This window comes from Falco biarmicus, chromosome 5, assembly GCF_023638135.1.
Source record: "Falco biarmicus isolate bFalBia1 chromosome 5, bFalBia1.pri, whole genome shotgun sequence".
In the NCBI taxonomy this organism is placed as follows: Eukaryota; Metazoa; Chordata; class Aves; order Falconiformes; family Falconidae; genus Falco; species Falco biarmicus.
Genome location: NC_079292.1, coordinates 29205001 through 29228334, shown reverse-complemented (window position 1 = coordinate 29228334; position 23334 = coordinate 29205001). Strand labels below are relative to the sequence as shown.

General features: G+C 40.6%; 1 protein-coding gene across 4 annotated transcripts in view; it reads right to left on the bottom strand.

Annotated features, from left to right (window-relative positions):
- MKLN1 (muskelin 1) overlaps positions 1 to 23334 on the bottom strand; it is a 98255-nt gene that overhangs the window by 38968 nt on the left and 35953 nt on the right. For all 4 annotated transcript variants that reach the window (XM_056341296.1, XM_056341295.1, XM_056341297.1 and 1 more), the window contains 3 exons: positions 16935 to 17012; positions 15650 to 15715; positions 7426 to 7538 (listed from right to left, as the gene is read on the bottom strand). In XM_056341296.1, coding sequence (XP_056197271.1) covers positions 7426 to 7538; positions 15650 to 15715; positions 16935 to 17012 — 257 coding nt within the window. The remainder of the gene's footprint in view (positions 1 to 7425; positions 7539 to 15649; positions 15716 to 16934; positions 17013 to 23334) is intronic.

Genomic DNA, 23334 nt, shown 5'->3' with positions numbered 1-23334 from the left:
ACAGTAAGTACAGCTTAATGCAGGCTTCCTCTATTAGCTATTACAGCAACATAGCAAAGGATAAAACCCCACATATATATATGAGAATAGAATATTTTCTACATTAAAAAAACAAACGGAACTGTGGAGATTGCCATGTCTTCTTTTGAACCAAGTGACAGTTGAGGAAAGCCCTTGTGAGATTCCACCCTGGTGAGGACACCCCCCCCCCCCCCCCAGTGCTGTATCCAGCTCTGAGGTCCCCAATGTAAGAAGGACATGGACCTGTTGAAGCGAGTCCAGAGGTGGCCAGAGATTATCCGAGGGCTGGAGCACCTCTCCTATGAAGACAGGCTGAGGGAGTTGGGGCTGTTCAGCCTGGAGAAGAGAAGGCTCCGGGGAGACCTTAGAGCACCTTCCAGTACCTGAAGGGGCCGACAAGAAAGCTGGGGAGGGGCTTTGTACAAGGGCATGTAGCGACAAGACAAGGGGGAATGGTTTGTACAAGGGCATGTAGTGACAGGACAAGGGGGAATGGTTTTAAAAATAGAGTATAGAGTTAGATTAAATATAAGGAAAAAATTCTTCCCTGTGAGGGTGGTGAGGCACTGTCACAGGCCGTCCAGAGAAGCTATGGCCACCCCATCCCTGGCAGTGTTCAAGGTCAGGTTGGCCGGGGCTTGGAGCAACCTGGGCTGGTGGAAGGTGTCCCTGCCCGTGGCAAGGGGTTGGAACTAGATGGTCTAAGGTCCCTTGCAACCCAAACCATTCTGTGATTGTATGAAAGATGTAGCTTCTGAAACTTTTGTTTATATAACCTTTCAGAACATAACTTCGTTATCCAGCTGCAGAAACCACATCAATTACCACCAGAAGTGCAGCACACAGCTAGCCTTTGCTGTATCATAGTTTCAGAAACAAGGAATCTCCCATTCTGCAATAATCTACACAGACGAAAGTCAGCCAAGAAACAGTACAAGTGTTTTCACTGGAGGTCTGCAAAGAACCATGCTAAACACTTCTCTTCCCTATACCAAGAAGAATTAAGCATAAGGCAGCAAGCACATGTTGAAGACCTTTTAGAGACAGAGTACTGAAAACAAAGCATGCACGGGGCAATGCAAGGACTAGAACGCAACAGTTCTTGAATCCCAGTATAAAATCTCCATCACATACATGCCCTGTCATTAAGTCCAATTAAACATATTAGGCTCTTTCAGCTCCGCATACCAACGCACTATCCATTTTGCCAGTACATGCTCTTGAGACAGTCCAGAAAGCTTAAGTCCTAATTACCTCTAAAACCCAGCGGCAGAAATACATTATTAGCAGCAAGGTCCACAAAAAGTTACATTTTCAAGCATGTAATTACCCAGACAATTTAGCTAAGGATTTGTCTATTACACTACTTAAGAATGTTTCCCCTATGTTACCGTGTTGGGATAACTAATATTTCTTTGGGGACTTCTCTATTTGTACAGCTTGAGGAGCGTTAATGTAACGGAAGTCTTTCACAGTCCAGCTGAAATAAGACTACTCTGCTCCCAAGGCAAAGTTGACTGGTGTGTGAAGCTACTTTCACCCTGCTGGCAAGAGAATAAGCTTTCCTCCCACCTTCTACCCCCACATTTCTTTAAAATCCTTTTTCCCCATCCATTCAGTGTGAAATGCAGGGTTCCAAGGATTCCAGCTGTCTCTTTTCTTACAGGTATGTATTTCTGTGTCTTTAAAACCCAAAAGGATATAAATCAGCGTTCCTTATACCACTATTGATTGCTTCACTAAATCCTTACCTGATAATGCTGTAATACTTTAAGCAGTTCAAGAATGTGTCATCTTCCTGGACACACATTCTCAGCCACCATAGTGTGTCTCTGTATACTGCCTCATCTGCAATTAACAGGGAACTGGATGATGCAATAACTTCCTAATAAAGTCATACAAGTAAATTAAACCTGCATTCCAGATCAGAGCGGTAAACTCATCACGAGCTAGAAGTGGTGATTTTTATCGGAACATAAACGCCACAAATCAACTATGCATGATGTATTACTTCAAGGTGTAAAAGTAGTTTACAGGTTGCACCTTTTGCAACTGGAGGCTTTATAATGGTTTGGAAATCCACGCATAATCTGAAGACTGGCACACGCAAGCTCCAGAACTGCCAAAGCTTTGCAGCCTTCACAACGCTGTGCATAATGCATTTATTTAAGTACTCCCTTCTCTATGAGACTGACTTAAATACCAGCATGTGGAAGAAAGGAACCTCTGCGCATTGAAACATCTGGTATTAGGAATAACTGAAGTTTGGCTGGTTTTCTACACCTTTTTCATGCTGAAAACAAGAACAACAGGTACCTAGTGATGGAACTGAATAACTTAAGACCCAGAGCTGTTTTAAAATATGGGTGAACTTTTCTTCAAAAAAATGTCAAAGTTAAAAAAGACAGATAAACAAGGGTTAAGAGGACAGAACTCCCTAGGCACACAAGGTAGCACAAGCAAATAAGTTACCTTTAAAAGCTGAAAACCTTTTCAAAAGTTTACTTAAAAAATGCAAAATAAAAAATTAGGTACTTCGCCCTCAACAGGGTCTTTTTGTTTTAGGCTCTGTGTGGAAACCACTGGAGAGTTAAGTCAGCCATATCTGAAAGTCTCTAACATTTTGGAGAAAGACTACTGGCTAGAACATTTTAAAACCATTATGCTACTAAGCAGGGAGGAAAATAAAACATTAGCATGTGACATTTAGGACCAGCCTAGAATACTTTTTATTTGGTTCACTTCAGCATCTGCCTTCTTTGTCCCTACTTTTCTAGGCATTTACACTATTTAGGAAGTTGGCTCAGAGGTGTATCTGCAGTATCCAAGTTTCTATTGCAGGCTTTTGGGGACAGCTGCTTTCTCCCTATGTGCTTTTGTGGCACCAGGCATCTCGTACAACTGAGCATCTGTACAATTGGAACTACTCAGAAGCAGAACATGGCAGATTCAGTATATTAGATCTCAAGCCCATAAACATCACAGTATTTGAAACAAAAAACCCTCGAGTTACTTAAAGCGTCTTCCAAACTGTATCACCATCTGTGGGAAGGAGTCAATATTTGAGACTAGTTCAGTTACTACACTGGAAACACTACAGCACAGGGTAAAAGCTTTACATAGATAAGCTTACGTATGTCTGCATCACAATAAAAAAAAAAAACCAGTCATAGGTGTCACAAACTCTTACAAATGTATAAAATGCTTGTGTGGTAACATGACATTGGGTAAATTCATACACGTCAACAAATGTAAAGAAATGCATGCAGACACCATAGAAAATTTAACTAGAAACACAATAGCAGATGAAATTCACCCCAGTTCTCACTATTGTGAGAGCTTTCTATACTTGTCAGCTTTTACTTTCAGTGTCCTGGAAAAGCACTTTGTGTTAGCAGCAAACTGTCACCTTACAATACATTGATTTTCTAGATCATTTTGAACCTACTGAACAGTAGACACTTGTTGACCTACACTTCCCTTCATTGTGAGAAACTATTTATCCTCTCAACCCATGACAAGACCTTCACTTCTGTCTTTGGCAAGAAACACTTTAAAAGTTTGAGAAACACAGCGGCACGTAAACCTAACTCATTTGCACAATTTCCACATCCTGCACAGAGCTGATTTGTGAGCAGGGTTTTCCTCTTAAAAAGTCAGAATTAGGATAAGTCAACATACCATATTTACAAATATGCACCACAGAAGCTACCGATTTGTGCAGTAACACAGTTTGAAGGGAGATCCTGTATCTCTTCTGGTGTCTCTAGGGAATACTGAAACAAAGTATAGGAATACTAGTAACATACAAAATACACCAACTATCACGCTTCTTCATTCTCATTTATCAAAACCCCAGAGGCATCAACATCCCCAGCATTTTGATCCTATTTAAAAATCCACATAACTACAAATTTACACCAAGCAAACTCTTTCCAATGGCTCACTTAGCGTCCTCTTGTATTGAATTTCACTAAATTAGCCTTCAAAAGAGAAAGCTGCTGCTTGGAAACTAGAACTATTAGACATCAAAACACACACATTAGGTTTCTCTATTAATTGACACTGGCCTAGAATCAAAATGCCCAAGGAACAACAAGGCTTGTTTTTTTCAAAACTATTTATTCCCAAATGCTAGAAAGGTCTACTGATCTACAACCACTAATAAACCCTGGAGACAACTGCATTTGTCAGAACATTCCACTTGGTTCAGGGTAAAAACCCTTAAAGGCTCTTAGACTAAACATGTTTTAGCAATACTTCATGCCAACTGATCCATAGAGTTGTTGCATACTCCAGTGCTCCACAGAAGAGATGGAACTTGTGGGTACAGTTCAGAGGTCATGAGCTGCTCCACAGTGCATCCCCTTGGAAGGATGCAGTCTTGGAGAAGGGTGATTTGACAAGAACTGCAGGAGCCCTGATGGATCCATACACTAAAGGGTGGCGGGGAAGTTCTCAGGTGGGTTTGTTTGTCAGCAGTTATGGTACACACTGGAGGTTCAGCCCAACGCTGCAAGCAGGTCATCCAGACTCTCTTTTTGAGACTGTAAGTGATCAGCTACTCCAGCAGAGCTACAAGCATTTTTTCCTGACGTAAAAAGGACTACAGAAAATTGGTAGTCTAATTGTTAAAAACCACAAATGCAACTTTAAGTAACAGAGACACATTATCTCCAGCTCAGTGATAAATTTTGAAAAACAGCAGCAACAGAGTTTACCAAAAAAGTCACACAGCCTTTTCAGAACACACTGCAACGAAAGCTACCAGTACCTTTATCCCAAAAAATGTCACTGTGCATAACTTCTATGATAGCACTGGATAACATGCAACTTTTACTATATTCCACTTGTGTCCAAGCTGAATTATTGAGCGGCTAATTTAACCATTGTTACCGATTAATCAGAACAAAAGAGTTAGAAGCAGAACCAGCAGCACAGTACAACACAAAAATACGACTAAGGTCTACTGAAACCTACTCTGAATATTTTTAAAAATTCCATTTCAACAGGCATTTCCTTTCAGCAAATTGTTTGTGAACAGTCAATGTCCCTATTAGAGAAACATCTGGAGTCTTTGTTTTTGAATTTGCTTCTCAAAATTTGATATTGACCTTTTCATTTCTAAATCAGGTTTTATCCAGATCTCTTTAGGGAAAAAAAACAAATCCAAAACAAAACAAAACCAAACCCAAAACGACACACTGGTGGTTTGCAAGTACAGCTGCTGCCAGTTCACTGTACCTCAGTAAGTCACCAAAGCACTGGACTATGCCTCAGCAGGCCGCCTTCTGAACTCCACTGCAGACTACATCCACGCAGAGAGTCCTTCTAGAAGTCCGTTTCTAAAGCCACACACATTTCTTCACACTTGTCTCTAAGTACATCTCTTCTTCAAAATTCCCCATTCAACTCATTCTTTTTTTTTCTTCTAATTCCCCTATCTTGCTTCCTCTAAGCCCAATTCCCATCTTCCGTTTCCATTTCCTGACCTTCCACTGCACCCTGTAACTGTTCTTCCTCCCAAATTCTTTTATTGCCCTTTTTATATCAACCCATGACTCTTCTACTGCGTCTCCTCCACAGCTCTCCTTTGCACAGCCCTTCTTTCTCCCATCCCGGCATTACTCTGCTATAGTCAGACAAGAGGAACTTGAAAACATACACTGCTCCTGGCATTGCTGATGCCTTGCATCCCAGCCAGGCCTCCCAAGCTTTTACAGAAGCTCAACTGGATGCGGCAGGATCCCAGAAAAAAAGGAAATTAATCCTTTAAATACCAGAACTACCCACACTGGTTTGTGCAGGAAGAAAGCACAGTAACCCCTTTTTTGCCAAGAAGGCCCCATTTCACTGCAACGTGAGCTAGCCAAATGTATATGCTAAGCAGCCACAAAGCAAGAAGGAAAGTAACAGTAGAGATTTAAAATTGTCATGCCTTCTTTTCTATGTCTGTTCTTCACTTTCCCAAGCTCTTTATAAAGAGAGACAAAGGAAAGGAAGTCCAGCTGTTTATCTTTACCATTAGTCAATAAGAGTCCCAATTTCCCCTTGGTATTACATCACACACACCCCTCCTTATCTTAAGGAGGTTACTTGTTGGGTAAACAGTGAGAAAAATAGTAAACCCCCTGGTTCAATGCAAACAGAAGCACAGCCTACAGGACTGCGCCCTGAAGACTAAAATCCAGCTTCAGCAGCGTTATCAGTAAACATACAAGTAGCCATGTGCAGTGATGAAAGGGCTAAGAGTGAAAAATCCCAACTTACAAGGATATGAAGTTTATATTTTTATAGTTATAAATATATTTGTATCTTTATACAGCTCTATTATGATAGAAACCGAAATACCACATTTGGTTTCATTACAGCCCATTTTATAAAGGATGTTTGAAACGTTAAGTGCATGACAGGCACTGAGATCTGAAGGCTACAGGAAGTGCCTTACTGTGAGATTTTTTTTCAGCTCAGGCTGTTTGTCCTATTTGATTACAACCTCTAAACACCTTTGCCAGGAAAAAATGGCTAATATTAAAGTGTTATTTCATCAGGTACAGAAGCTCACAAAATAAGCTGTAACAAGAAACTGGAAAAATACAAATGGGAAAGAAGATGTTTTTATACTTCTCTCAAATAGTTAAGCAAATCAACCCCTGAATTTGTCAAAAAGTACTGGAATCTCAAACTTTTGATACCTTCAAGCAGGGATTGCATGCATTTCCTGAAGTTATGCTCTGACAAACAAGTAACAAACTCAAAACACAGTAACTACATGGAACTTCAATGCTTCACAGCATACAGTAAAGTGAATTACACAAGCCAAAGGTCTCAGATGCGGGTTTTTTTGTTACCTCTTATAAGCCAAGCAACATCCATTTCAGAGGTTTCATATATCAAATACTGAGCAAAACAGGCCAAGGAAAGTGGCTCAAACGAACACCACAAAAGCTCTCGGGATTGTGTGGCCTCTGGCAGTTACCCTGTCCTCTACATTTCTGTCTGTTAGCCGTCCATTTCTACACGTTTTGATAGAAGCTAAAAAAACCCAAACAATTTGTTCTGAGGCTCACTACCACCATCAGGTCTGAAACATTTATTAGCAAGTCTGGTTGTTCAGTCCTATCAAATTATTTAACTCATGTCCTACTCGCTGAACTGATTTCTGGCCAATTGGACTGCTCTTGAGAAATGAACCTTTCCCCTCCAGCAATCTTAACACTTAAAATTGACATCCATCTCACATTTTCCCAATGTAAGCATTTCAGAAGTCCTCAGAACTTGAAGGTCTGAATTTTGTGGCTCTCACTGCATGCTACACATCAATACAAGCACTTCAGAAGCACGGCATTTTTCTGCGCATCGGTTCATTTATTTATTAACAATACGTACATTTGCGGAACTTACCTCTTTCTCTGTATCCCTGGATATACAGGTCCACTGGTTTTCCTTCACACTGTATGCCCAGAAGTCAGCCAGATCCTGAGTTCCATCCCAGCCACCAAACAAATAAACAGTTTCTATTAAAAAAAAGGAAGAGCATGTCAATTTTGTTTTAAAAAGAGAATGTCTTTAAACAGGCTAATACCTATAAAACACGTCTGAAATAGACAGACTATCAGAACAGAAACTGAAACTGAGTCTTACTTAAAACACTGCTCCTCTCTGAATGGAACCTAGTCACTGAGACAAAGAAATGTGGTTTGATTTAGTAATCAAAGTTTTTAGGATTGATAGACAACTCTCAAGAAGTCATTTGCTATTTCTACATTACATAAGAGGCAACCAAATCCACCGCCTTCTGATTAAAGTTCAAGACAGACAAATGAACAATATTTAACATTTTGGATGCTATGCATTTCAATCTATCAATAACATCTCAGCTTGTAGCCTGTTAGGTGCAAAATCTATATATTAGGAAGACTTCTGAGACAGCCACAGCAAAGCTTTTCTGTTTAGTCCATCCCTTAGAAAAGTTTACTTCACCCATGAAATCCTCTTCCAGTGAAATACTTTGCATAAAGTAACTTACCTGATGCCACAAAAGCAAGTAAGAGAGTTACAGATTTAAATCATTGTTTCAGGCCTATCTTCAGAGTCTGTCACCTAAACCCCCCAACTGCTCTGCACACAGCAAGTTTGAAGGCTTCTCAGACTCACTGATAAAACTATATGAAGCCTCTGAACATGGGGAAGCATTTAAGGAAGAAGTCTCTGTTGTGACATGGAGAGATAACTAGGCTGCTCCCATTATAGAAACATCGCTATCTGGTCTCAAATGCTAAAAATACTTCATTTTTAGACTGCATTAACACAAAACACAAAGCCAAGACCAAGAAGAACACACCACTAAAGACTCACAGAGCTTTGAAAAACTCCTTTAAAATCCACAAACCAGTTCTATTATGGAGATAATGGCCAATTTTTAATCCAACACCAATTAAAGAGCAGAGTTAGAAGCATGACTATAAAATGGGAATAGTCCCTGACCCTTACCTACCATCAGGGTAGTGGTCATCACCATGGAAAGGTTACCCTGGTTCATTAACTTTAATTACCCTTCCTCCTGGACTCAGGGCTCCCAGTGTTCCCTGCAAAGAGCAGGTCCCTTTGTGTGCATAAATTCTCACAGCTCACAAAACCCACATTACCACAACAGCTTCATTGATAGCCGAGAAAAATAAAAGACTTGGCACCAGCTAAGTATCCTATTGGGGCCTTGCCAAAACGTCATGCCTGCCTGTAAGGGCTTTGTTGTCTCAGATGAAATTTAATAGCAAACCTGAATGAATCCGATGAAAACTCAGATTCTGAAAGTTACCTAAATCAAGCTGACAGAATTAAATGGCATGTAAGCACTGAAAGAGGAGTAGAGTCATACAGCTACTGCGAAGTATGAGCATCCCGAGAGCAACAGTGATAACACAAATGTACATGCATAGTGTGCCAAACTTATTTTTCATCTTGATGTAAAACTGTAGCTCAGATGAAAGAAAGGCTCCATCACTGTCTAGGCTCAGAATGACTATCATATTTTTTTGTCTTATGACTTATTACAGAACTATATAGGTATTGTTATGGGATGACTGTACTTTTAAACGAACATTTCCTAATGCATAAATGCATCTGTTGCTGGTAATGTCAAGAAAATAATTTCTCACAGTTCTTCTAAAGTCTGCAATTTGCTCCAATGGTATATGGAAAAATTGTTTGGTGGTTTTTGGTTTGGTTTGACTGGGAGGTGTGTGTGTGTGGTATGTGTATGTGAGCGTGTGGTGTGTTTGGTTTTGGTTTTTAAAGTCAAACTTTGCTCCCCAATTTCCCCAACCAGTATCACACTTTCTGCTTTATTTGTCAATTCAGATTTTGTGAGGAGGTTGTGGGGTTATTTTTCACCCCCCATGCAGAGATCCAACCAGGACAGAGCCAGGATATATGCCCAGCACTCCCACCTAAACAATGTATCAGCAAGTGCTCAAAGAAGAGGGCAGACACAGGGAAGAAACCACAATCTTCCAGTTGGGAGTGGGGAAGCTTGAGGGGAGCACAGCAGTCTCACATCAATGTAACTATTTCTACTTCAGTAGCACTAGGGAACTCAAGATGCAAGCATCTTGCTTTGGCAGAGGGAAAGATTCTTCCTTTGTATCAGAGCAATATGTAACACAGCAATATTGATGCTGCTTTATTAAAGCAAACCTCTACTCTGCTTTAGGGACAGAGCAGAAGAATTTTCAAACCTACCTGCAAGGCAACAAAAAAACCATGAAAGCAGTTACATTTATCTAAAGCTTTTACCAGCTACATTTAGGAAGATACATTCCTCCTCCAGCATCTTAACCTTATTTCCTCTACATTTATTTTTGAATGCAAATTCAACACTCAGAATTAAATATGTTCTGTGAATATTTCTAAACTGCTTGCTCAGTCAAAAATGTTTCTATAATATCTGAATTATTTTCTTCCCTTACTCTTTGGAAGACTAGAAGGTGCCAGAGCACTCCTCAAATGATTAGAGAACATACATTCCCAAAAATTAACATATTTCCTGTCAACCTTTCCTTTAAGTTCTATTTTTCAGAAGAGTATGCAAAGCAGACTTCTCCAATCTATACCGAATACCAAAAATTGCAGAGTAGTTTCAGTCTAGGTTCACATATGTTCTCCAAGTCAGCTTTTCTAACTTCCGTTAACTCCATCTTCTCCGTATACTGAAATCCTCAGTGGGATCCTGGTAGCAGGTCTTTCCATCCAATCAGGATGCTACATGGCAAACTGCTAAAGCCAGGCTAATAAAAGATGCTTGGTATGCATAAGCATCCCTGTTTTCACCTTCTAACAAATAGGCACAATGAATACATTCCAATCCTGGTGACAAATTTAACTAAACACTTCAGTCAAATGGTATTTCCATGTTCCTGCTAGAACAGCGCTCCACAGAATATAGAAGAACTATGGACCAAAACAGCTCTGCAAGCTGTCTGGTCCATCAGTCATGTCCCAAACCACTCAGTGTGGCTAACTTGCCTGTGCAACTTGTCTGTGGCGGAAGTATTCAGTCACACTTTGACTATCTCCACAGATGTTTATTTCAGATTATCTGGACACCTGCTCCAATGACTGATCATCTTTATTACAATTCCTCCCTCCTCAATATCTAATTGGAATTTTTCCCTTGCTGCAATGTGTCCACTGCCCTTTATCCTATCCCTCTGCATCCCCCAAAAGAAGTCTGCCCCCTAAGCACCTCCTCATACATCACGTACTCCATCCCCTGACCACCTTGGTGGCCTTCACTGGGCTTACTTTCAGATTGTCACAACACTTACTGTACTGGACAGCCCAAGCTGGGCACAGTACTCCATATGCAGCCTCAAGCACCAAACAGAGGAACACCATCCTTCCCCTTAGCCTGTTGACTGTACTGCTGATACAGACTAGCAGGAGGCTGGCCTTCATCGCCACAAGGGCACATTGCTGACGCACATTCAGCTGTCTACCACCTTGCAAATCTTTCCATGCAGTCAGTTCCCAGCCTATACTATTGCACACAGCTGTTACAATCCCAAGTTCAGGACTCTGAATCTGCTTTGGCTGAACCTCACAAGGCTCTCCTTGGAGCCCAACAGGGTCCCTTTGACTCACAGCCCTATTCTCTAGTTCATCAGCTGCTGCCCTCCCAATTTGCTACCAGCCCAAACTCGACAAGGGTGTATTTGAGAATCAGCGTGCCTAGAACTAAGACAGACTTCTCTCAGAAGTAAAAATACCCAGGTGTACAATATCTCAAAAGCCTTCTACGAAGGATGACACTTCTCTATGTAGTAACCAGAGATTTAGTTATCTGCAAGCAGCATTGCCTACTCTGTATGGAGCACTTAAGAGCACAATTATAAACCCAGACCTTAAGTTTTCTTTAATTACCACACCACTCAGTTTCTGCATCACAGTTCAGTGTAGATGGTGGCTGGATGCAAATTTTTCCAGACTATGGCTGGTCTGGGTAGGCATACAGTCTTCCTCTCAAATGTGACAGCACCATAAAGTTGAGTAACCTCCAGGATTCAGCAGCTGTTTGTGTTTTAGAGCTTAGAAGCCATCTGTGTTTTGTTTCAGAGATCTCTTCATCTTGTACACAAGTCCTGTCTTTAAACCTCTTATGGATAGCAGTGTTTTCCTCAGGCAAAACAGCAGCCTTCTTCAGGTCTGCTGCTCTCACTTCATCTTTTTCATCTTTCCATGCTGCTTTTGAACCAGCCTCATCAGTTCCACTGTGTTGCCCACATATAGTATGGGCACACTGTGCCCGCTGCTCTGAATCTCCCACTGTTCCCAACCTACAGATTTGCTCTCACTTTTCTAATAGAATCAAGGAAGCATAATTCCTTTCTACAAAAGGAAAACCAAAATAACGTATGACCAAAATTACAGAGTAGTTTCATTTCAGTGAGTAACGCAGAGGTAATGCACCAATAAAGACCATTTCACTAATATTTTCCTTCAAAAAATGTTCCACTTGCCAAAGAGAAATGCAGACAAAAAAATCATTCTTGTTCCTTAGATATTATTTCTAAAACAGACTCATCAGAAATCTTCAGAAGGCTTTATCTAAATGAAATAGAAGACGAACATTTAAAGAAACAGAATATATCACTAAAGATTCTTTTGTTTAATAGAATAATTTCTGTATAGCCTAGAACTGTTGACAAAAAAATATATGGCTTTATGGACTACACTGTTGTTCACATAAAACTGTGCCCACCCTGTAAGAGCGGATGAGATCAATTCCACCTTAACTATGGAATTATAAACCAAATCTCAAAAACAGAGTACACATATTTCTCTAAAGTACTAATGTTATTCCTTAAAACTTGAACTTGGCAATCCACTTACCCATTCCCACCTCCTTCCAGGATAAGCATTGCTATTTCAAAATGCCATATCTGAATTATAAAAAGACCTAAGAGGGCATAATCAAAGTAATGTTAATCAAGGTAGCAGAGTGCTAGATGCCTACACCCTCATCCAAAACTGAATTAGGGCTTCACTCATCTGGGAACACAGTACAAGCTTGTGTTTTACTGCTTGAATATTTCACCAGGGCCTACAGAAATAGCAGCAGAGCATTTCACGACTGACATTTAGCACACTTAACACAGTATGTTCTCGTGTAGTTTTGGAGTTGTTTTCACTTTTGGTGTTTTGGAGATACTTTTAATCTATGCATCTGGGTGTGACTACCCAAATACTTCCCCTTCCTTGCAGAAAAGAGCATAAAACCCTCCAACCTCCCATATGGAGAGCTACAGAAGACATGCGCCTTGGAAGAAAAAGCAGAAATAATGTTAAGTCTTCCATTTACAGTCAAAAGCTTTACGGTATGTAATAGTGGTTTCCAACTATAACTGGGAATACCTCAATACCTCTTAAATGTTTCTACATAGGCAAAACAAAAACAATTTCCTAATTCTGCCAGTCATTCCAGTCTGAGTGTTAATGTGACTAAAAGCATGGAAGACATTATGAGAATCAGTAACTAGCAAATTTTTTTAATAGGAAGATACCAGCTGCATTCTCAGTTCTGTACCCTAAAATGCCTACATTTTCATTTCAAACTGCTTAAGAGTTTTTCAAAGCACAAAAAACACGACACTTAAAATAACACTGCTATAGCAGGTATTAAGAGCATGAACATCAAATGGAAACAAGCTACAACACAAGCTACTGGCTGTCAGCAGAGATGCCAGCTTTGCTTTTGCAGTTACTTTCAGCCTACCCTAACTGGAAGATAAAACATGCTAAAAAGCAGTTTTGATCAAGTTAAACTATATTCTACATGAAACTTGGGAGCACAAACAGAGTCTCAGTGACTCAGTGCACTATCACTAAACTTGATATTTAACTCAACTGCTCACCAACACATATCTTCTGTTCTAACACATGTGCATCCAGTAGGCTCATTACTATTACAAAACTTATTAAAAATAAACTTATATTTGTGTAGTCAGTAGTAACTTGTTAATATCTCCTTGAGGTTAAAAAAAGCTGAATGATTTCTAGTTTAGTTATAGCTACAGTGGGTCTGGACATAAGAGATTAAAATTGGTTTCCAACACCTATTCTATGTGATAAACTTCAGAACCTCCTTATATGCATGATTTTGGTATTTCACTTAATTTCTAAAAGATTAATGCTGAAGATACTCATTTTTGAGAGGAACCTCACCCCTCTAACAAGAGTGCAAAGTGAGCTTATTCTTCAGTTGACAAAAGACTCCTGGGAAAAAAAAGAACACAAACAAATAAGTGCACAGGTAAGGAAAGGAGGATGTCTTTGAAGGAAGAAGTATACCACAGCTCCATTTTCTATTAACACTAGATTTGCCCAAGGTTAGCAGGAGCTTTACAGCTGCAGTCTGTAAAACACATCCTGACATTAACTGGCTAACATCCCACAGTTTCATTAAACACTACCTATATTAAAAAGGAAAACTCAAGCAATCAGCAACAGCTGGTTTGAAGCAGCACCAAAAACTTCCCCTGGCCTGTCATAGACCAAATTAAACGAAAAAAACTGATAATCTCAAAAACATTTAGGCTTTTACAAGCCTCAGTGGGCCTGGAAACAAAAATAAGAACAACTTCTCGAAGACCCCCCAGAGAAACTTTTAGAAGGTATGCCACCAGCACTGGATAGGGCTGAAGCAGGAAAGAACTAGCAAAACAGAGCCAGATCCAGTTGTCCCATGCTGGGACTCTACCTCTGTAGATGTTCTCCAGCCAGTTTTGTGCAAGTCAAAAAAAAAAAAAAAAAGATATTGATGCTTTTTACTGCCTTGTTAAAGCAGTGTGAAAACTTAAGTTAAAGCAGAGATAACATGCTTACTAGGATTTAAGAAAGCCAACCGTAACTGAAGACTCACATTACCATGACTGTATTATTTTCAGGAGGTCTGAAGGCCCATCATTTCCAAGTTGACAAGCCTCATGTTTCTTCCACGCGCTTGTGAAGCTGTCATGGTCTACTTATTCACTGAGGCCACTAGAGAGCGTCCACAGCTCCCTTTGTAGCCAAACACCGGCAATCCTCCAGCGGCTTTTTATTCTAATGAATCTCAAACCTCTTCAACAACAACAAAAAAGTTTGCTTTCGTATACAAAATAACTCGAGTGCTTCCTCTAGAGCAGTAACTACACTCTGAGTAAAAGCCAAAGACTGCAGCTACTGCTGCATTTTTGCTTGTTCACTATGACTTAGCAAATTACTCTTGAAGGTACTGTCCTGTCACATGCTTCAGTCCCCATCCGTATGACCACAACAGATACGGCCATGGTAATTTTTTGCCAACCCTCTCACTGCCACCCTGTATTCCTCTCTGCTACTTGCATGCCGATCTTCTTTCCTGACAACAATCCTTTTACTCATACAACTCACTCACTTAGCCAAGATGCAGGCAGATGCATTTCTTACTTCAGGAAGGAGTGACATACCACAGAAATCCAATTAAATAAAAACAAGACAAGGATATAGAAAACTACGGAGAACAATCACCAGAACTGTATCTCCCCTACTTTCTTTTTGCTGTGGGCTCTGCAACAGAGGCTGAACCATTCTTTAAACTGCTATAGGAAATATTTTTGTAAGAAATGTCTAACAAGTTATATTTAACAGCAGTTTCTTGCACACTGTGGAAATTAGAAGCCACTCCAACCAAAAATATAAGGAATGTTTCAACACATCAGATCTATTGCTTGGGCACTATTCCAAAGAGCATAGTATGTAGCAGATAAGAGAAATTATCATCCCTAATTTTTCTTCTTTTGTTTAAACTCCTGCTCAGATGGGGTAGGAGGGGAAGAAAATTAAAAACAATGGTTCTCAGTTTCTTAGTTAGGACAACATGATGACTAAGGCGTAACACAGAACTAATAGGGAAGAAGGGGGGTGGGACAGGCAGTTGGAGTATAGTTCCAGAAAAAAAGCAGAGTATTTAATCCAACTATTAGAAAGTGCAATTTTTCCCCTCCTTTTTCCTAAAGTTAAGGCAGTCTCTGAAGACAAATACATCTGCATATTTATCTGAGAAGTATCTGATAAAATAATTCAGTTGTTAAATTTCTTAACTACTCACCTGTCTGAACATCTATAACCATCTGATGGCCACCTCTCATCCCTGGTCGGCTGTCTTCCCCATCACCTTTAAAAAGAGGGAAGGGAGAATTTTTAACATTTTTAAACCAAAAATACAACCTCATGTATGGCCTAAATATTATATGGAAGCAGAGCAACTTAGTAACTTACCATTCTTCAAGCATTAGCACAATGTTTTCCAGGTAGTATTCTTCTGTGCATTACAAAACTGTAGAGTTTTATACTGAATTGTCTGGTGACAGATATACAGATAGCTAAGGTGAACACAGTACTCTACTGCAATTCTGACAGTCTTAGAAAGGAGCTTGAGAGTTCCTGAAGCACTCCAGTCCACACAAATGAGGTCTGAGCTACCTTTGCAGGTCTCCAGCAGTGAGGACACATAAAACCTTTTGCCCCCTTTCCATCTCCCGCCACCTGAGAGCTGCCTGAAGGCTAAGCAGCGAGAACAGATACTCTAAAGACAGAGCATGTACCCGTGGGATGGAAGCAAAGAGGTAACGGCATAGATACAGCATAGCTAGCCTTGCACCAATTACTTATTCTCACATATAAGGGAATTCCAACTGTCCAATTAAAGCAGCTTTCCAACCGTTTTAGGTATCTTAAGCATTCAGGACAGGTTTCATTTATGGGAAGCAACATTAGAAAGATAACCCTTATTCTGCTGGAAGAGAAATGTGCTTGTATTCCTAGATAATCCTTCCCAAGAGGTTTGGGTACAGTGCTCCATGTTTGGTGACTGTCACCTCGAATCCTACATTTGCTGTAAGACAGTGATCTTTGTAGTCAATGCTGCCACTACAAGTCTCCTCTCAAGGCAGGAAGCAATGGAAAAAGGTTCTGCAATTTAGATTTACTGTGAAACAGACAAAGACTTCAAAAGATACTCCTTGAATTTAATATACTCCCTGTTAAGATAATGTATTTGTTTGCCACTCTTTGCTGTACGTTTAAGTTTATTCTATGCATTAAATCCAGCCATACAGCAACTGCCCTCACACTTAACCTGTATCTTGAGATACATTTCTGAACTGATTAGCTATCCTCGAAGTTAAAACTAGAGTTCCTATAGCTTTCCTTACTCAACCAAAAACAAGGCTGCACTTTGCTGACTTTGCAGACCAATGCAAATTTTTCCATAGACGAAACCAGTCCCTAGAACAACTGTCCTAGTGGAGGCTTTCTTGCATCATTTTCTTGCTCAATATCCTCAAAAGATGTAACTCATGTACTGCCAGCTCTATCTTAAGAAACATCCTTACCTTTAGTGCTTTTGGGGATGATCTGCCCCCAGCGAGGTTTGTATTCTTGTTGACTGATATACTGATTGAACAAGCCATCTGCAAAACAAAAATTTTGTTGTATGAAATGTTTAGACTTCCATTATAGCATAATCACTTTTAACGCAGGTAACTTCAGCTTAACTCAATCCCATATGCTACTCCAAAGCCTTCATTTTAAGTAAATTCTCTATATATGTCAGTTTGTTAAACTTGTTAATGAACTAAATGTGTAAGCACTAAAATAAAAAGAATACTTGTTACTAGATCAATCAAGACTTACCCATTTTGCCTGCCAGGTCATGCCAATTGTCTCTACATCTCTAGTGTGGTGTATTTAATTAAGGATAAAATCCCCTCCCCCTTATTTAAGCAAAAGGAAAGTTGCCAATGCAGTAAAATTCAACTATTTTAGTACATGTTAAGTTAAAAGTAGGTCAGGCAGCATCTCTGGAGCTTCATCTAAGAAAAGGGTAGTAAAGCAGATTGTTTAAACGCTACAATATGGGACAACCAAGCACTGGATGAAAACCAAAATAATAGTTTACATTCTCTTCAGAGAGTTAAGCAAGAAGAGAAACAGAAGACACATGAGGTCACTGGCCAGATATGCCAACTGTAGCGTTTCTATAAGAAGCATTAACTCCAGCTCTCTGTCCAAGCTTCCCTTATGCCTTCCTCTCTCGCTCTGTACATCTACCACGTGTCATCTCTTCACCGTCAGAAGGTCAGTTCCTAATTCTGGTTGCATGTTATCAGTCCATCACAAACGTGAAGGAGATTCATAACACCACACTCTCTGGGACTGCTCTTCACTCTGGGGAGGGCTTAGCAAGCCTTTGGGGAACTCGTTGCTATTATTCTTCAAATGTCTCCTCTAAAAAAAAATACCTACTTCACCTTCTGCAGGCACAACAAACCATTAGACTACTTATGGCCAGACTCTGGACCACTGCTCACTTGGCTACATCCCTCCCATCACCCCACCATCTCAAGACACAAGCTCTTCATTACAAGCATTTGTTCTGCATTCATGCATTACCTAAAAAAAAAAAAAATGGGAGTTCAGACACGCTGTTTACACCACGAGTACCATGATAATTACCACAGGCAGACAGAGGACTCTTAACGATAGATTTACAGGGTTTTGTATTGAAACAGTACATCGCACATACACCGCGCAGATGTAGGATGCATTCAGGGGCCCTTAATCCCATAATACCCACAGCTATGTTCTTGGGGAGAATGGTACCCAGCAAACTTGCTCGGGAATCAGTTTTACATTCAACAGCAGAGGAAGGAAAAATGAAATTACTAAATTGCATCTTGTACTTTTTAGTTCTTCCTACCACAACAACCGTGGCTTTGAGGTATGAATTTAACAGATTATGAATGCTTCAATTTATTTATAGAAAATCCCTTGGTAGGCATACAAACAAAAAAAGAATAATCCTTACTGTACAGATCCCTATTTATTTACAAAAAGGTAAAAATCTTTGTTAAGCATGACACAATGTTCAGAGAATATTTTAAAGCATTTCCTGGCATCCTGTAGTTTGTTGTGACTGAAACCCAGGTTTTAATTAAAAACCAAGCCAGCAAGTACTTCCTGGGAGAAGATGACTACTCTATTTAGAGACCATCTAATAGCAAAATAAGGGCACTCCAGAGCTCCCGAAAGGTGCTGAATACAAAACCGCTTTCAACTCTGCAAGTTTTTCAAATTAGACACACTGTGAAAGCGGGGCACATTTTACTTTTACCTGCCTTGGAGCCAAAAACATCAGCTCTCCCCTAGCATTAGGTAATTGAGGAAAGCCAAAAGTTTGCTCAACATATGTAGAAAAGTGGTTTATTTTGGTTTTAAGAGCAGGGCTCCTAACTCCCACTTCTTCAGCATTTATGAAGTTAGGGCAAGACGTGAGAGGCTTTAAGCTTGAGATCTCATGAATTCTGATTCAGAAAAGCCAACCTCCAACAGAACAGTTGCACGCGCTGCAAGAAATCCCATACTGACTCAGGCAAATTTTTCTAGCCACAAAGCTAGACAGAAATCCAGTCTTTTGGTTATCATTAGAGTATTCAGACTTCAAGATAAAAACACAAAACCGTATTTATCCTATGGCAGCCAATAGATAATTGGACATAAATAGCTCAAAAGGATGAATTACACCACATATGATCTGAAAGGGTGATTTAACCTCTCTCCCATGCTCAACACCCACAGGCTGCACTTGTCAAGATATGACACTTCTCCCCTACTGCGCCTTCAGCCTCTTTTAATAATGCTTCTTGTCTTCCATGGGACATTGGTTTGGAAATACTCCAGCTTGCTTCCCAGAAATGTTTCTTTCTGCTGGGAGCAGTTCCACATTCATTCTACTCGCACTGCAAACCAGCAGCAGCTTGTTTTGGAAGCTGAATCACCACCTGTCTGACACCACCAGGGAAAAAAAGGAGGATTTCTAGGTGGATTCTGTATCTGATGCCAGCCCTATTCTAGCGCACTCTTTACGTTTCTTGCCAGGACAGCACCGCTGACCAAAAACTCTCCAAAGCTTCTGTGAGGCACTGAAGAGTATATCTAGGCCTGCTCAGGTTTGTCAGCTGTTTCCAATGAATCGGTATTTTAAAAAAAAAATATGTTAAGACTCCTGTAGAAAAAAAAAAAAAGTGTTAAATGCAAGTTTTTAAAGGAAGTCTTTTTCTTCACTCCGGAAGCCTCTCATTTCAATGTTCATGTTTACTCTCTAAAATTACAGCCAAACCCAGTACTTTTATTTTGTACTATTTTCAAGCCCTTCATAGCAAGCAGTGACGCATTTTAGATGTAACCACGTGAAATTCACAGTGGTTAAAGCTTAGTAAATTCTACCTCCCTGATAACTGAAGCCTTTATTTTCTCAGCCGATTACAGGTTACCTAGAAAGGATTTGGACAAACACTGCAGACAAAAATGTTTAACTTGCTGAAGCCAATCAGGAACAAGTAGAAGTTGTATTAAGTTTCTTTTCAGACAACACACATCTCTAGACAGGATGCTAACATCTATTCAACTCCCTGCCAGTGGCTGAAAATACTTCAGAGTGGCATTTAGCCCATAATTTCTGGGTGCTGAGGTTTGGGGGGTTCTTAAGAGAGTTTTCTTGAATCAAAGAAAAATACTCCACACACCTGAACAGATTGGGGGTTTTGTAACGACAAAAATCCTTCTAAAGAAAAGCTGAAGTAGAAAACAAAGACAACACCAGATAAAAATCCAGCCATTATTCAACAATTTCCTCAAGACATGGGAGCAACAAGGAAACACATTACTTTTTTCCAGCCTCTAAGCAGTAATATTCTCTTGCACTTCCTTCTTAACAGAAATGAAGCAAGGTTTGCTCAAATCCCTGGCAAGGATATGCTTCTTCTACACAAACTCTACCATGTACTTACCCCAGGCTCTGGATCCCTAGCAAACCTCTCTTCTGCATATACCCCAGTACTACAGCAGCAAGCCATCCATACTTTCTCAAAACCGCATCCAAACATATTTCATGGTAAAATTAAAGTATACGTGTCTGTCTACAGCTCCCAGGAGAATACAGCTGTTCCTGTGCATCCCCGAGTTTTGGGAGACATTTGAGTCTGCAGGCTTCTTGTTTGTCGTACGGGGCTGACTTGTCAACAGATAAACACGTATCACATACTGACACGAGAACTGCCAGAAGAAACACCTCGGCCCTCAGAATGCTAATACAAAACTAGCAGATCTTCAATCCATTTCAAGCAGCTTTCTATGTCTACAGTAGCTGCAAACAGTTCAAGTAATCTGCACTCCACATACTCTCTGTAGGAATATTAAGCAGATTTTTTTCTTCAATAATATAGGCCGTCTGAAAGCTATAGGAATGAATCCAAATGTGAAGCATTTGAACCAAGTCTGTGAACCAGCTGAGATTTAGGGAACCTTTTATTTTTGAGAGGAAGTCAGGCAGCTGCCAGAGTTTCCATTTGCCCATTTTCTAAGTGTAACGCACAAGTCAAAAGAATCTGCGGGAAAAGTGTGGCTGCCTGCCACTGAGCTCTCAAAAGAAATCATCTGGTGATGTGAGGTGGAAGACAGCGTTCATCATTAGCAATGCAAAAGAACAAGAGTTAGTTCTGCTAGCACTAATTCTTGACCACCTACTCTTTTTCTACATGACTAATCCTATGGAAATAGCCTCTGAGCGATTCATTGCATTTCACTTTTTAAATACCTACTACTGCAAATATTAGCCTCTACAGAAGACATTTTAGGCAGAACTGAGCAGGCAGGATCTATGTCAACCTCACTGCACTTCTGTTTGTTCCTTTAAGGCAATGAACTCTCAGATCAGCAAGAGGTCAGAAGTTCACATATTCATATCGGCTGTTACAGAGCAGTTCGCTCTTTGAATGATTTCAGGGATAATTTAAGGATCTGTATATCTCAATTAACTCTACACTTCAGCTACGCTACAGGAACCATACACAGGACTAAAGTTAATCTGCTTTTATTTGGAAAAATGACACATCAGAGGAGATCAGTCGTAAGAACACCCACACCTTAGAGACTAAACTGCAAGCTATGGAGACTTCACAACAAAGTCGCCAAGAAAGTAAAATGGTAAAATGCTGGGTGCTAATGAGCCTCTTTCAAACGAGGAGCTTGAGAGAGATGCAGAACTGAGTAAGGACAGGTAACTGTGGAGGACCACAGAGAGCAGATGGTAGCAATACTGTAGGAGAATGTGTTGAAGGCTGAAAACATCTATTCCCTTCCTACCAAGAATGATCGAGTCTTAAACACCAGCTACACGCAACACCTTGACCTGACTGTCACCTTGTACAAACTCCAGACAAACTATTCTAGCCGCAGTTTCAGGGGTTTTGTTCCTATCAGAAGACACCTGCCCTATCTTCTCCCCCACCATAGCAGATCCGCTCCCTGACCTGGTTTGCCATGTGGCAGCACGAGTACCAGTGCCAGTAAGCCAGGGGCCAGGGGACGCACTGTCCTGAGTAAGGGCAGGATTGACCCAGTTAGTAAGAACCTGCAGTTGTGTCAGCTTAAAGCAAATATGAGATACAGCCTCAATGTCTTGGGATAAATAGCACTTCTTGCCAAAGCGTGTTGTAAATGAGTACAAAAGCTGAAGACAGCATAAAGAATTGCAGAAGGATGGGGGAAGGAAGGTTTATGTATTCAAAGACAAGCAAAATCATTAAGGATGAGCAACAGAGCAATAGGAGATGCATACAATGACATTTAACTTCAAGGTAGCCAGGTGCTGCATTAAAAGGAAACAATATAAACATCATCAGGCATATTACACTGTCCCTCAGAAGCAGTGACAAAACTTAATGATGCCACTTGAAGACTCTCCTGCTGAAGCTCTCCACAGTTTGTTACTAGAAATACTTACTTCTATACTTGCAACAAAAATAGAGGACTGATGAAACAAGCTACAGCATATTTCTCTAGTTTGCTTAAGTGAAACTGAGTTTCCTCAGCCTCCAAAAAGGGACACGATTATAGGAACCAGGGAAGCACAATTCTTCACATCAAATCTGACCACGCTGGTTTTGGCTGGGTAGAGTTAATTTTCTTTGTAGTAGCTGGTATGGGGCTCCATTTTGGATGTGTGCTGGAAGCAGCGTTGATAACAGGGATGTTTTTGTCATTGCTTAACAGTACTGACACAAAGTCAAGGCCTTTTCTGCTCCTCACCCCACCAGAGAGTAGGCTGGGGGGGCACTAGGAGTTGGGAGGGGACACAGCCAGAATAGCTGACCCAGACTGATTCAAAGGATATTCCAGACCATAATGCCGTGACACTCAGCATGTGAATCACGGGGAAGAAGGAAGGGGGGGGGGGGGGGCGGTACGACGACATTCAGAGTGACAGCATTTGCCTGCCCAAGCATCTATTATACATGATGGAGCCCTACTTTCCTGGAGGTGGCTGAACACCAGCCTGCTGATGGGAAGTGATGATTGAATTCCTTGTTTTGCTTTGCTTGCATGCCCAGCTTTTGCTTTACCTATTAAACTGTCTTTATCTGAACCCATGGGTTTTCTTGCTTTCACCCTTCTGACTCTCTTCCCGACCCCACTGAGGTGGGGCAAGGGGGTTGGTGGTGGGGTGGTGAGCAGGCGGCCATATGAGGCTGAGTTGCTGGCTGGGGTTAAACCAGAACACTGACAAGAAGCTGACAAGAAGTAAGCGTCTGTCAGACAGTACAATCCAGCACCTACAGTTTTCCACCAAGCAAGCCCTTTGCCAGTACTTCCACACCTGGAAAAGCTAAGCACTGCAGACAGCAACCCCAATTTCAGCATAGAAGGGGAAACAGAAACACCACTTCAGCTGAA